This window comes from Platichthys flesus, chromosome 21 (genome assembly GCF_949316205.1).
Source record: "Platichthys flesus chromosome 21, fPlaFle2.1, whole genome shotgun sequence".
Lineage (NCBI taxonomy): Eukaryota > Metazoa > Chordata > Actinopteri > Pleuronectiformes > Pleuronectidae > Platichthys > Platichthys flesus.
Genome location: NC_084965.1, coordinates 8,513,563 through 8,526,887, shown reverse-complemented (window position 1 = coordinate 8,526,887; position 13,325 = coordinate 8,513,563). Strand labels below are relative to the sequence as shown.

At 44.2% G+C, this 13,325-nt stretch overlaps 1 protein-coding gene across 3 annotated transcripts; it reads left to right on the top strand.

The window, feature by feature from the left end:
- Positions 1 to 138: 138 nt before the first annotated feature.
- Positions 139 to 12,386, top strand: pabpn1 (poly(A) binding protein, nuclear 1). 3 transcript variants are annotated; one of them, XM_062379509.1, is made up of 7 exons: positions 139 to 599; positions 2,553 to 2,661; positions 3,392 to 3,459; positions 4,002 to 4,108; positions 4,688 to 4,775; positions 5,672 to 5,823; positions 11,697 to 12,386. In XM_062379509.1, the coding sequence occupies exons 1-7, from the start codon at positions 465 to 467 to the stop codon at positions 11,884 to 11,886; spliced, it is 849 nt and encodes a 282-aa protein (XP_062235493.1). In that variant the 5' UTR covers positions 139 to 464; the 3' UTR covers positions 11,887 to 12,386. The 3 variants fall into 3 exon arrangements, with proteins under 3 accessions (XP_062235493.1, XP_062235495.1, XP_062235496.1); XM_062379511.1 differs by lacking the exon at positions 11,697 to 12,386 and adding an exon at positions 10,538 to 10,598; XM_062379512.1 differs by lacking the exon at positions 139 to 599 and adding an exon at positions 866 to 1,011.
- The last annotated feature ends 939 nt before the right edge of the window (positions 12,387 to 13,325 follow it).

Below are 13,325 nucleotides of genomic sequence, written 5' to 3'. Positions count from 1 at the left end.
ATGATACGTTTGGGAACCGGAACGTCCTGCTGGGCCAGCCAATGGGAACGCAGCAGACGCCAGAAATTTATTTGACGAATCGTGTGCGGACCAATGGGATTGAAAGTTTTTACGGCCGCAGTGCCGTGTAGCACCGCCCCCAGCTTCCATGTCTGTAGTAGAGGGACGGTACCGCGTCCTCGTCTTTTCGCGTTCACACTTTTAGTAAATAAACCGGGAACCGGGACCAGAACCTGGAGGCATTGGGTCAGACGGTAGCCCCCGGCCTTCAGAGTGTGCTGTTCGAGTAGTGGCTGCAACTCTCGCCCGCAGTTTATTCCGCATTTTAACTTTACCGAGCGGCGTTTTCCGCCGTTTTTTTTCTCCTCGTCGCCCCGCTCACTCAAACGTTACCGCCGCGTGAGAGTCGGGGCCTGCAGAGTCGGTTTGGCCACGAGGAGCGTCGGAACAGCTGGAACAGGGCGATGGCGGAGTTCGGGAACGGACTGACGGAGGAATCCCTACTAGATTCGGACCCCGGACATCACGAGTTGGAAGACCCGAGTGTCGGAGATGAAGAACCGGGGTTAGAAGAGGGAGAGGCCGCGATCGAGGACCCGGTAAGTGAAGGGCATTGTCTGAGCCCCGTGAGCCCACATGGAGGACCGGGGCACGCTGTGGTCAGGTCCGATCAGTTTATGGAAACAGGCGGACGGTTGCTTTTTCTTTCTTTCAGTAATCGAGGGTCACATGCCGTGTGGGTTACTAGCAGTTGCTTGGTCGACATTAAGCGCCATTGTGGTTCACGCAGTGCAGTAAAAATGGGTGGTGACATGCGTGGTCCTGGCAGCCATCTTGGCGCAACAGCGGCACCAGTTTCTCTGCGCCAGGGAGCAGCTCGAGCCGTTGGGGGAGAAAAAAATCCTCGTCGCGAGAATCATGCGAGACGGAGAAGCAGGAGAGCGTCCGGGGCGAGGGTAGGACAGCCGCCGCGGTGCGAGTCCATCTCCTCGGGAAAGCGACCTGCTTACGGTAACGGAATGCTTTTATCTAGCTCCCCGACACCTTTCTTCAGCCCGGGGCTGAGTCTCCAGCGCCGGGGCGGGCTCGTGCTAATGACCCAGCGCCGGGGTGGGCTATCATTAGCCCACCGAGGTATCATGTCTTGCAATTGAAATGATCAGCGACCCGTTTGCCATTTTCTCCAGCCACAAGATAGAATGCAACATTTGAATATGGAGCTGCTGTAAGAAGGGTAGCTACAGCGATTACCACCGACCGAGGCTCCGGCAAGCTAACATGCCAGCCGCCTCTAACAAAGCTGGGGTGGAGATGGCTCCCATGCACCTGACCACCTCCGTCTGTCATGTTGGACCACATCTGGTGTCAGGCATCAGCTGGATTTGAGAACTGTGCGGAGATGGTGGAGGGAGGCACAGTCAGGGAAGCTGGATTTAATTTAAGTCGTGGTCTTGTGCAGGTTGGCTGCAGGGAGGATGCAGAGGTCTGCGGTATTTCATGGGCTGGGTTATTGCATCCTACACTGTTTTGGTGGAGGGAGGTCAGGGGGTCACGGAATATGCGACAAAAAACGCGACTAACATCGTGGTCGAGTGTATCATTCTAGCAACCCTGCTCGGTATGCGTGTGTGGATTCCTCTTCTCACCGCGATGTTGACATGTGATGTGTCAGGTTATATCGTGCACATCATGATAACACGAAACCATCGTGCAGATTGACTCATTTTGTCAAGTCATGGTCCGTCTGTGTCTCCCACAGCTTTACATTATAAACCGCCAGCACATGCAGCAGCTGTGGATGCAGCTAGAGTGACTCCTCTGTGCTGCAGTGCAGCACTGTCAGACAAGGAGGGTCGTCTCCCATCTCTGCTCACCACAGGAATATTTAATGTGGTGCCAGTCAGCGTTTTGTTGCATTCACGCTTGCCCTCTGACCCCATTACCCCTCCAAAACGGGTTTAATTGGGTTTCTACTGCCACATGGTAGATTTACTGATTTGATATTTAGAGATGAGCAGCAAATGCCCATGCTCAGGTGCATGAGCCCAAAGCAATGTGTCCTCCTCATTTCGGTCCTGTGTTGTCATAAATGTTTTTCCTGAGATTAAGCTTGCAGCTCATTAAGAAGTGCCTGTAAACATAAAACTGTGTGACGCTCATGTATCCATTATGTTTTGGATGCAGCAGGACAATGTTATGGCCAGATGAGGCACTTTTACTTCATTGCCTTAAGGTCAAGTTGCCAGATGCAGCGACTTCCAAATTTAGGCTGGATAGTGAAAACAACTGTGTGAAACTGTGCAACCACTGTAAAACAGAGTGGATCATTATGTGAAACGCTTACACAGTGCTAGATTTAAGGTATGTTATAACAGCGCCAACACTCACAAGTACAACATCTTGATGCAGAATCCTCACTGCTGTGTTATGATGCGTAGTTATTGTGCCCTTTGCTCAGGGCAGCATTGTCTTGGTTGTATTTGTACTTGGCCAGAACTTTTTAGTGCAGCAATTGTATCACTGCTCTAAACAAAACGATGACTGCTTTGCAGGAGCTGGAGGCAATCAAAGCTCGGGTCCGAGAGATGGAGGAAGAGGCCGAGAAGCTAAAGGAGCTGCAGAACGAGGTGGAGAAACAGATGAACCTGAGCCCCCCACCAGGTGTGTATGTGCCTTAGAGGTAGATCACGGCTTTCTTACCATATGTTCACATATGCTGTCTTCCTGCCATACCATAACAATGTCATTTATCCGATCCTTTGTACCGTATGTTGCTTTTAATTAGTCATAAACAGGGACACACACATATTGCTTTGTAATTCACTGGTCCGGCTGCCTCAAAAGTCATACAGTTGAATCAACAGCTCTGCAATTAAGGCCTGAACATGCTGACCTTCACAGAGATAATTTATTACAGTACTAGTGCATTAGAGTATGGATCTATTAGTTAAACATCTATGTGTCCTTCTCTGCCCTCAGTCAATCTGTGACTGGGACACAAGTCTGTTCTGTTAAACATAGATGGTTTATAGCTGCATACTTGATGTAGTAATAGAGAAATGGCTGTGAACTGTAACTGCACTGTCCTATTAAAAGGCAGTTAGCCACATATAAAATATAGGTCTATGACTTAATGCTCCACCTAGACATCACGGTTTACATCATAGGAAATTTACATTAAATTTAGACTTTAATATATAGCTTAATTTAAAGTAGCTGTGTTTTATTAAGCTCAGATACAAGATGGAGAGAATGAAGTCCTAAAATACCCTAACACCAGTTCATCTTGTACTAAAGCAAGACACATTGTAGTTGCTTGTTTTTATAACATTAAGTCAGGAACAACACTTACATTTCCTTATTATTTTGTCTCTTGTGCACACCCCTGCAGTCGGCCCTGTCATCATGTCCATCGAGGAGAAGATGGAAGCAGATGGCAGATCTATTTATGTAGGAAATGTGAGTACATGTCTCTTTGTCTCATGCAGATGTTATTTTTGGCCACATTTGTCTTATTGTACTTGTACTAAGATGACAACACTTCACTCTATTTGAAGAAACACTTATCAACCCCTGTATACCAGGACTTTATTATTGCTATTTAAAAGACACTTATCGTGACAAACCTCTTTGCTTTGAGGCAATGCAAATTTCCTGTTTTTCTTCTGGCAAACAATCCTATTAGGTAGTGAAGTTGTCACTGAACACGACCAACAGGTTTTGTTTCCAGTCACAGCCACAGAGACCTGATTTTTTTTTTTGTGTCAGAGTGGTTTTGTAGCCTCCCGGTGGAAGAATTATTTTTCAATTTGAGACAATTTTGTTGGTTCAGTGTCGCATTTTTAAAAGATTTAATGTGAATCTAACAACTTCAAGAGAGCTATTAACGCTATAGCCACTCTACTTGAGTGGTATTACTCGTCTGTCTGTATAGTTGTTTCTAAAAGGCCTATGCTAAAGACTTAGTCCCGATGTCTGACCTCTACCCTTTGTTTCTACAGGTGGACTATGGTGCCACTGCAGAAGAGCTTGAGGCTCATTTTCATGGCTGCGGTTCAGTAAACAGAGTCACCATCCTGTGTGACAAATACACAGGGCATCCTAAGGGGTAAAAACGACTTCTAACCTTTCACTTTGTGGTGGATGATGTGTGGATGACATGTTATCTGTAAAGAAATTACCACACTCTCACTGCTGGATGTTTGAATGAGGTGTCTTTAGACCATTGTTCCACAATTGTGTCAGTTGTGTGTCAATTTTATCTGGGTTTTTAAAAAAGCATCTTCAGGTTGTATTCCAGAAAGTTTGCTTAGTAGATGAGGAAAAGACTGAGTTTTCGGTTACCATGGTTTCTGTCTCTGTGACTCCAACGTGCTTAATTTGTCTCTGCCTCTGGACTGACTTGGAGCAGCCGCTCACTTTCCATCATTAAGTCAGAGTTCATTTTGAGTTAATTTTGAGTCAGATTATGTTTAACCTACTTTCAGGAACAGGCCCTGGCTGTCTGTGTAGAATCCTCAGTTTAGTGGCTGGGCTGAAAAGTCACAGTAGCTCCAAAAGAAACGTGGATTGGTTATCAAAATTCAGCATTGTTATGCCTATTATAAACCATGATATTATCTGCATGTTGATTCTTGTTTACCCTTGAGTGATGCTGCAGTGGAGTAACTCTATTTTCATTCTGCAGGTTTGCCTACATCGAGTTTTCAGACAAGGAGTCTGTTAGGACAGCCATGGCTTTGGATGAGTCCCTTTTCAGAGGAAGGCAGATAAAGGTAAGAGATTTGAAAGTGTTAAATCATAGCAACTGACAGATTCAGAAAGCAAAGAGAAGTGACGCTGTTGTGAGATCAAATGGCAAATAGGGGGATGTGAAGTTTAAATGATGAGAAACACTTAAATCATTAAGAGTTGTCAAAGTGTGAATGCTTGTGTGTTCACACAATGAACTGAATGTAAAGTAGTAAACACTGTTGGTTACATGTTTGGAGCAATGGCACATAAACAAATTAGATCACCCTGCCAGTTCTGTGCCCGGTTGGTGGGAGTTGTACCCTGTTTTTAAAGGTCTTACCTTCTTACTCAGTATTTTCCCTGGTTAATAAGTCGGCGAGTGTTTCTTAATTTCAATTGTCTTTGCTTTGTCTTTCAAAGGCGACATATTATGCCCCTCAAGCTATTCTTTCAATAATTCTGTGTGTAAAAGTTCTTCAAAGTAAAAATGCGCAATAAAGGGAGCTTCTGAAGCTCCTGAATCACTCCGTAGTATTGTGATGTCATATGACCCACATTTGCATGACCGAGGCCATTGGTTAGTCTAGCACACCCCCTAACAAAGCCAGGTGACGCTGAAGCTAACATTCCTACACACATTGGAAGCGGCTGGCCCATTACAACAGGTTCCGCTGACCAATCAGAGCAGACTGGGCTTTATTTGGAAGAGGGCCTTTAAGGACGTTTCAGACAGGCTGAAAAGAGGAGACGTGGCAACGGACAGTCTGGGGAAAGTGATGTTTTCTGAAAATTTCCAGATGTCAACATTTTTTAAGTAATGACACAAATTATAATCTTGTCCCCTTTTGACAATCCCCCTAATTCTGACGATTTTAAAGACCGCTTTAGTTTCTGCCTTCTATATGCATAATGTTTCTGTAACCTCCCCTCTCCTCAGGTGGGCGCTAAAAGAACAAACAGACCAGGTATCAGCACCACAGACCGTGGCTTTCCTCGGGCTCGCTTTCGATCACGGGGAGGAAGCTTCTCGTCGCGCGCACGCTACTACAGTGGTTACACACCACCCAGAGGCAGAGGACGGGCCTTCAGGTGAGCCGAAGCTGAGGCTCCTCCACTTTCACACCTGGGACAAACTTGCACCTGCATGTTGGCACTTACAGAAAGGGAGGAAAACGGCACAAAAGTTAATTATAGAATAGGGATGGAGAAAGGAAGGAATTGAACAGTTTGGGCTTGCAAAATATGTTCACATATGAATGACTGGATAGGCAGAGCAATTGCAATTTTAATTGAGACAAGGAGAAAAAAGTACTTCCTGATTAGGTATCATAGAGGAGGTAAGTACAATCTAAGCACTTTCAAAGAAGAAGTAAACATTTCTACACATTTAAAGTCTAAATATACAATTAATATTACGTTTTCGTATAATGAGTCTGAGATTTGTTAGAATTAGGTCAAATTTACTGATGGTGCCTATTTATTTTATTAATAATTTATGGATTCTTCATGATCCAAATTATTTTTATCATTATTTAACTTGGGGACTATTTTTCTGGCAGACAGATTGCATTAGAACTTTGGTTAGAAACAGTATCATATTAGTTGTGGGTTTGCGGGGCTCATTGCATGCCACATCACATGAAACCATTTCATTGGAGGCAAACTTACACAGTGCACATCATTTTGTTCTTCTCAGGCTCTAATGCACTCAATAAGGCTACGTCCACATGATGGCCATTCAGATGAGCATTTCAGCTCTGTATCAGAAATATTGTCTTCTCTGCTTTGGTTGATTGGTCGCAGAAAATACTGAAAATGACGAACAGCAATGGTGTAGTGTACCGTTGACTTTTATCATGTCTAAAAGTCTGTTCTGCCCGTCCATACTAAAATGCATCCTGAAATTAAAATGCTACTGGTTTTCCGAATGGCTCTGTTTTATGGGCTGGAAACCTCTGGAGTTGCGTGGACAGTGGGCGTAAACGTAGCAGATGTGGACGTAGCCCAAGTCTAAGTTTTTTTTGTGCCAGTACCGCCTCAGTCTCCTGAAAGGTACTGGTACCAAGCTGGGCTTGTTGGTTTTGTGTCTATTGGAAAGACTGTGGTTCCATTTGTAATTGGACCATTAATGGTCGAGTGCAAAACATTTCACATTACTGGGATTTGAGCTGTCTGACCTCATGACATTAACTCTCTCAGCTACAGCACCGATGCTCCAGGTTGCTCAGAACCTCATGCAGGTAGAAAACACAATGCTACGGCTGGTGTTTTATTTATATTTACCTGTTAAAGCTGCAGTATGGTTTTCCAGTACTGTGATCCATAGTGAACCACAAAGCAGGCCTGAACTTCGATCAGAGTGTTGTGCACTGGGTTCCTGGAGGGGTTCTACACACAGCGTTTGAGAAGACACCGGGATTACTTTGTTTTAAAGGGCTCTGCTTCAGAGCTCTGCTGTGGGGCCCTGTTTCTATTAGAGGGCCATGTGGGGTTTGTCACTGCAAATCTGGTGTTTACAGCATGTGATTAAATCACAGGAGTTTACTTCAAACTGGATCTGCAGTTTCTGTTAATGAGATGATGTAAAAAGTAATGTCAGAATGTGTGGGTGGAACGAACAAGCTAACCCACTGCCCCTTTTATGTAAACGGACTGTAGGCAGTGAGTAATCAAGGCTACTAATAATCTCACTCCATATAGGCCCCATGGTGGAGCTCTGACTGTGGAGCCATTTTGTTTATTTATTTTTTTCTGTTGAGACTGAGAGGCAGTGTGGTGTCCGTCATGTTGATCAGCATGCCAGCTCCCTCACACATGCACTGAGCTGAGAAACAGAGAGGTTCTGATTTGAATGTCACCTGGGTTATTTTGACCTTGGTTCTTCTTGTGAGATGAAATAGCGAATAGGGTGATGTGAAGTTTAAATGATTAGAAAAACATTTTAGCGGTTAATTGTTCCGAGGCTGCTATTATAGTGATGACCAGTTTGCCATGTTGTTCTGATAAGCCCCTGTTTAGCCTGTTTTATCTTGTGACCTTACTCTTGACTGGAGTATTTGCAAGGAATTCCCATTTCTGAAAAACTGCCCTAAGTAGCTCTCCAGAAAGGTTACATGTCTGTTAATTTCTTTGTGAGAACGAGTTTGAAGGCCAAGGTCAGAATCTCTCTAATCACTCAGTGTACTCCCACACATACCAACAGACCCTAACCCTGCCGCTTCACTCACTGGGATTTGGCTGAGGTGCAAGACAAGGCACTAAGTTGATTTGTTATTAACCCGCGTCTCCAGGAACCAGGAAGTGCTACTGTTAATGAGTAGTTAACTTACTGTCTGGACTTTAAAAGCTCTTAATAGTGTTAGTTTATAGGCTTAACTAAGACTTACTGTGCTTGTTGAACTTAAATGTCATTAATGTGATAATAAATATACTAGTTTACATCTGACACAGCAGAACAACAAAAAAAGGGCATTCATTTAAAAAGGATATTCTAAAATTTCAATTGAAGGTTGAAGGCTCGGGCTCTTTAAACAGTGATGTCAAACTGAACCAGGTGACTGTTATGATCATGCTCCTTGCATAGGATATTCTTTAAAACTGCATAGTAGACCTGCCAACCCGTCCACACGGACATCAAAATACACAGATACAATTTGTCAGTAGAATTTGACCTTACAAGGTTTTGTTTTTAATAACTTTGCAGTTTTTAGTGATTCACCAACGAGCGCAAAGGAAGACTTTGATGGGTGAAAGGTTGAGTTAGGTTCTTATAGTTAACAGGAGAGATGGCCATTGACAGACTGCCCAGCCAACGAAAGTTCATTTTGCACAATCCTCAATACTGATATTGATTTATTGAGTCATCAAGGATTAACAGAAAAGGGAAGATCGAATGATTTGCATGACGGCTGCAGTCTGAGGCATCAAGTTTTAAAGGTTTCCGTCTATCCCACTCATAACTTATCTAAGGAACACTTTCGGGACTTTTTCAAATTTGGTACAAAGATTTACATTAACTCAATGATAAACTAACTATTATATTGGACAAAGGTCAAGGTCATTTCTTAACTAAAAGAGATGTCCAGTCAAAAAGCTTTGGCTTACTACTTCAAGTTCATAAATATCTTGAACGGTGTGGCCCGAATGTGTGATGATTTGAGATGGATTTTGATAATTAAGAACCCACTTATCAGAAAGTTCATATTTTTACAAAAAAAAAATATACTTAATATTTTCTCTTTAAATTCCTTCAAAGTTACACTCCATGTGATTGGACAGACAGGAATGAAGAATAACATGATGTGCTCAATTTAGTGTTAGATGTTGGGAGGAGAGTTGTGTTAATATGAAATAGTATTAATATAGACATAATGAACCCCTGCACACAGACCTACATGAGTATTTCTTGGCATTAACTCGTAGTCCAAGACGTTTTTTCGAGGTTGGCAGGTCCGTTACATTGTGAAGGTAACAACACTGGTTACTTGGTAATCATCAGCCACGGATAAGAGTGTGTAGGGAAGCGCAGCCTTCCACTGGAACTGGCCTTGATTCCTTTGTTGGTTGTTACATCAGGAATTCATCACCAGTCCAAGACTGGGCGGCAGACTGGTGTGAAACTTAATGACACTTCACTGGTGCCTTGTCTTGTTGTGGGAACAAAAGTAGTGTTCACAAACTTTGTTTTGACCTGTTGTGAGCTTGGGAGGATTTCAGTGATATTGATAAAGGTATCAACGTGTTGATTGGCTTTGTTTTGTAAGATTTAACAGTGTTTTCTACGCAGGCTGATGGAGAGCCTCTGGGTGGCACTTGTTTAGCACTTTACATATTAAAGTATGTTTCTCTGCTTTCACATTCATCAACCTCGTCAATGATCTTCCCAAGTTGGCACAGTGAAAAGGAAAGATTTTAATGTGACCCAGAAGACTCGTAGATTTGTGATGTGGAAGAAGCTTTTTTGTTCTGCCTGTGCTTATGTGGAGTGTGTGTCTTTTGCATGTACAAAATCCTACACGCACACACTCAAACACAGACACACACGCCTACTCAGATTCACCCTTACAACGTTCACACCCAGAAACGAGGGTTCATTACTGCAGCCTGACCTCAGCATCAAGCTACTGACCACTGGTTTAAGTCCCAGTGTGACATGTTGTTTACCACTTAAGAGATTGTCTGTGTGTGTTTGTGTGTTTCTCTCAGGATGTATTGAGGGTCTGCTACTGATTGTCTTGTTTGTGTGTGTCAGGTGTTGTGTAAAAAGAAAAGTTGCACAATTGTGAGTCCCGTCACCCACCTTGCCAGTTGTGTGTGTATGTGTGTACTTGTGTACATGGCATCCTGCTGGGGTTTATGTGTGGTGCTGTTTGTCCTCACGGTGTTTCCCCACAGTGACCCCAAGAGGAGGCTCTCGCACAGAGAGACTTAGAGAGAGAGAGAGAAAGAGAGGGAGAGAGAGGGGCTTTGCTGTCCCCTCACCCCCCAGCACACACACACACACACTCACACACAAACACACTCTTGATGGTTTTCTCCTTGTATCTGGAAACCAAACACTTCCTCTCCTCACACAGCTGCTCTCAGCTCTGTACTATAATGCATATTGATTATATGTAACAAAGACACAATACCTTTAAGATGGTATGTCTTTATTTCTGAGTATCTTCTGTTCACCTTCTCTGCACACAGACACACACACACACACACATCTTGATATTATAACAATCATATTATATCACACCAGGAAATTGGTGTCGTCGCCAACAAAAAAACTCACCCTCTTTTTCTCTCTCTTTTCCAGGGGCCGAGGGCGAACATCATCGTGGTATTCCCCTTACTAAACACCCTCCCCTCCCTCCCCCTACACTCCCTTACTATCGCCCCTCTCCCCTCTCTGTTCCCATTAAAAAACAAACATACACAAACACACACACAGTGAAAAAAATTCCCCCCATATCCTCCCCCCTCCTCCTCCTCCTCCTCCCAAACAGTAAAAAAAAAAAAAAAAGAAGAACTCCCAGAAGAGAGAGAAAAAAAAGAAAAGAAAAAAAAAAGAGGAAACCCTGTGGTGGACAGAGACTGACTGACTGCCGCAGTGTGCGATTGTGTGTGAGCGTGCGTGTGCCGAGGTTGAAGCGGTCAGCCCTGGTAAGGTATCAGCAGTTTGGCCGCTGGGATGAAAAACACGGTGGCTGAATTCTTTGTTTTTTTTGTACTTTGTTTTTTTTTTTCTGGGGAGGGGGCTGTGATGGTATCTCAGGCTGCAGATGTGTCTCCTTCGGTCTGGCTGTGACCTCCCGCTTTCACTCCTCCATCACTGACACGGCCCACCCACCCACTCACCCTCCACCACCACCAAAAAAGTGGGAGGGAGCGGGTGGGGCGGGTGAGGTTTTTTTGGGGGGTGTGGGGGGGCATCAATAACGAGGTTAACGTGTGTTCATTTTCTTTTTTTTTTTATGTACCGTACATATGTGAACCTTCCACCAGCCAGAGTTGTTGTTGCTGTGTTTTTTCAGATTGTGGTTTGGAGTATTATGATTATTACTCCCCCCTCCCCTCCCTCCCCCCTAAACCCTTTCTGTGCCCGCCGCTCTCACCCCTACCTTATTTCTCATGCTCTCTCACCCCCCCCCCCCCCCCCCTCCTCCTCAACCCTCTGTCTCATTACGTGTTTCTCCGCACAGCGTCGGACCCTCGATGTTCAGAGGGGTACTTCTTGCATAGTTTTTTTTTTTCTTTCCTGTGGGTGGGGGTCCCCTCCTTCCAGCTCAGGCATGGCTACAGCTAATTTTATCCTTTCGACAGGCATCAGTGTTTTTTTTTTTTTTATTATTATTTCGTGCAACCTCCCTACCCCCTCCATGCACCATCCCTTTCCCCTCTGTGATCCTTCTCCCTCCCCTCCTCCTCACCCTCCCTCCTCTCTCTGTATATTAGACCACTTCTTGTCGTTTCAGGTTTCAGGACCAGTGGCGGCTGACGACCCCTCCCCAGGTGGCGCCACCCCCACCCACTGTCTCTGCGGCGTCCCTCTCTCTCTCCGCCCCCGCTATGCACACTCACCCCATCCTGTCCGTGTGGGGGGGCGGGGGGCAGAGCGACCACAGGCCCGCGGCAGGGGGCATTTACTACAACAGCAAACGCTGATGATGCTTTTAGTGCTTTTCACACTAATACACACACGCACACACACACATTTGCTCACACAAGCACCCACACACTGCAGTACAGACGGCCTGTAACCGGCAGCCAACCCTACACATGATTTCTATCCAGAGAGCTGAAGCCAACAGCAGCTGAGTGGCAGAGAAAGTGAGGAGGGCAGGACCAGAGACCAGGGTTTACAGTGCAGACCTTATAGCGCCCCCTTTCTCTGACTGGGCGCAGTGCAGTCACGGCTTGTCCGAGGAAGGCTGACGAGCTAGCGGCATTGATCATTAATTTAATAAAAAAAATAAACTGAGTGGGCCGGAGCTGATGTTTTAGGCTTGGGAAGGTCAGGGGTGGGGGTTTGTGTGGCGACTTTTTTTTCTTTTTGAAAAAGGGGAGTGGGTTTCAAAAAACGTTTTGCTTTTTTTAATTTTTATTTTTAACCCATGAGTCTGTAAGTAGGATAAAAAAAAAATAAAGAAATTGTGTAAAAATGAGGTTGTGTGTCAGTGAGTTTCTCGGCAGCTGGGTTGATTGATCCTGAACTCCTATGTGCTGGTCTAAGTTAATGCAGTAAAGTGTCTGATGAATGAATGAAAACTGTCATCAATGGCCTCCAATACAGAGACTCCATGGTAACGAGTAAATAAAGGGCAGAGCCTCTATTTTAATTCAGTGGAGCCACTAAGATTAATGTGACGTGTATAAAAGTTGCCTGAGCAACAGCACATTTGCCCTCTGTTTAAATTACCCCTCTGGAGCCAAACAATAATGGTTATATTCTGACGTCATGGCTGCACATTAATATCCCACAGGTGAGCTGGAGTGGTCATGTGAAACTGGACCATCATGTTTTTTTTTTATGTATAATTTTACAGCATTTATATTTTACATTTCCACTGAGAATAACTTACAGAATTGGTAAGATACTGGATAAATGTGAAAGACATGTTTGATCATTGAATTGGCTTAATCTGGAAACTGTCATTGGATCCTCATTTGAGGACCACTGGTTCAACTAATGTGATTTGGTCCTTTAGCTTTACCATTGGTGTACGTAAGGAAGATTAGAGCCAATCCCACTTGATATTGAGATGAGAGGTGGGGGAGATACTGGACAGGTCATTAAATCAATGTGAAGCAGGTCTGTTATTCCAGAGGGCCAATAATTACTAGAGCCATTTGAATCAATAATACTCATCTGTGCTCAGTGAATGGGTTCTGTCATGGCTGAGATGAAGGGCTGTGATAAGGGAGGGAAAGCGGGGTTGGTGTGATCAATGTCTACCCATACTGCAAATTTTTATTGAAATGTATGATTGATGTCTGATAGAAAAATTGACGCACTGCACGAATTTGTGCGAATGGCAAAACTACTGTGGTCAAGACTAGAAAAATTATGTAAACATATAACATTAATAATTTAAACAAATATG

Coding starts and splice junctions, on each gene's coding strand:
- pabpn1 (XM_062379509.1), top strand. CDS start 465: ATGGCGGAGTTCGGGAACGGACTGACGGAGGAATCCCTACTAGATTCG. Junction 600..2,552: donor AGGCCGCGATCGAGGACCCG/GTAAGTGAAGGG, acceptor ACTGCTTTGCAG/GAGCTGGAGGCAATCAAAGC. Junction 4,776..5,671: donor TCAGAGGAAGGCAGATAAAG/GTAAGAGATTTG, acceptor CCCTCTCCTCAG/GTGGGCGCTAAAAGAACAAA.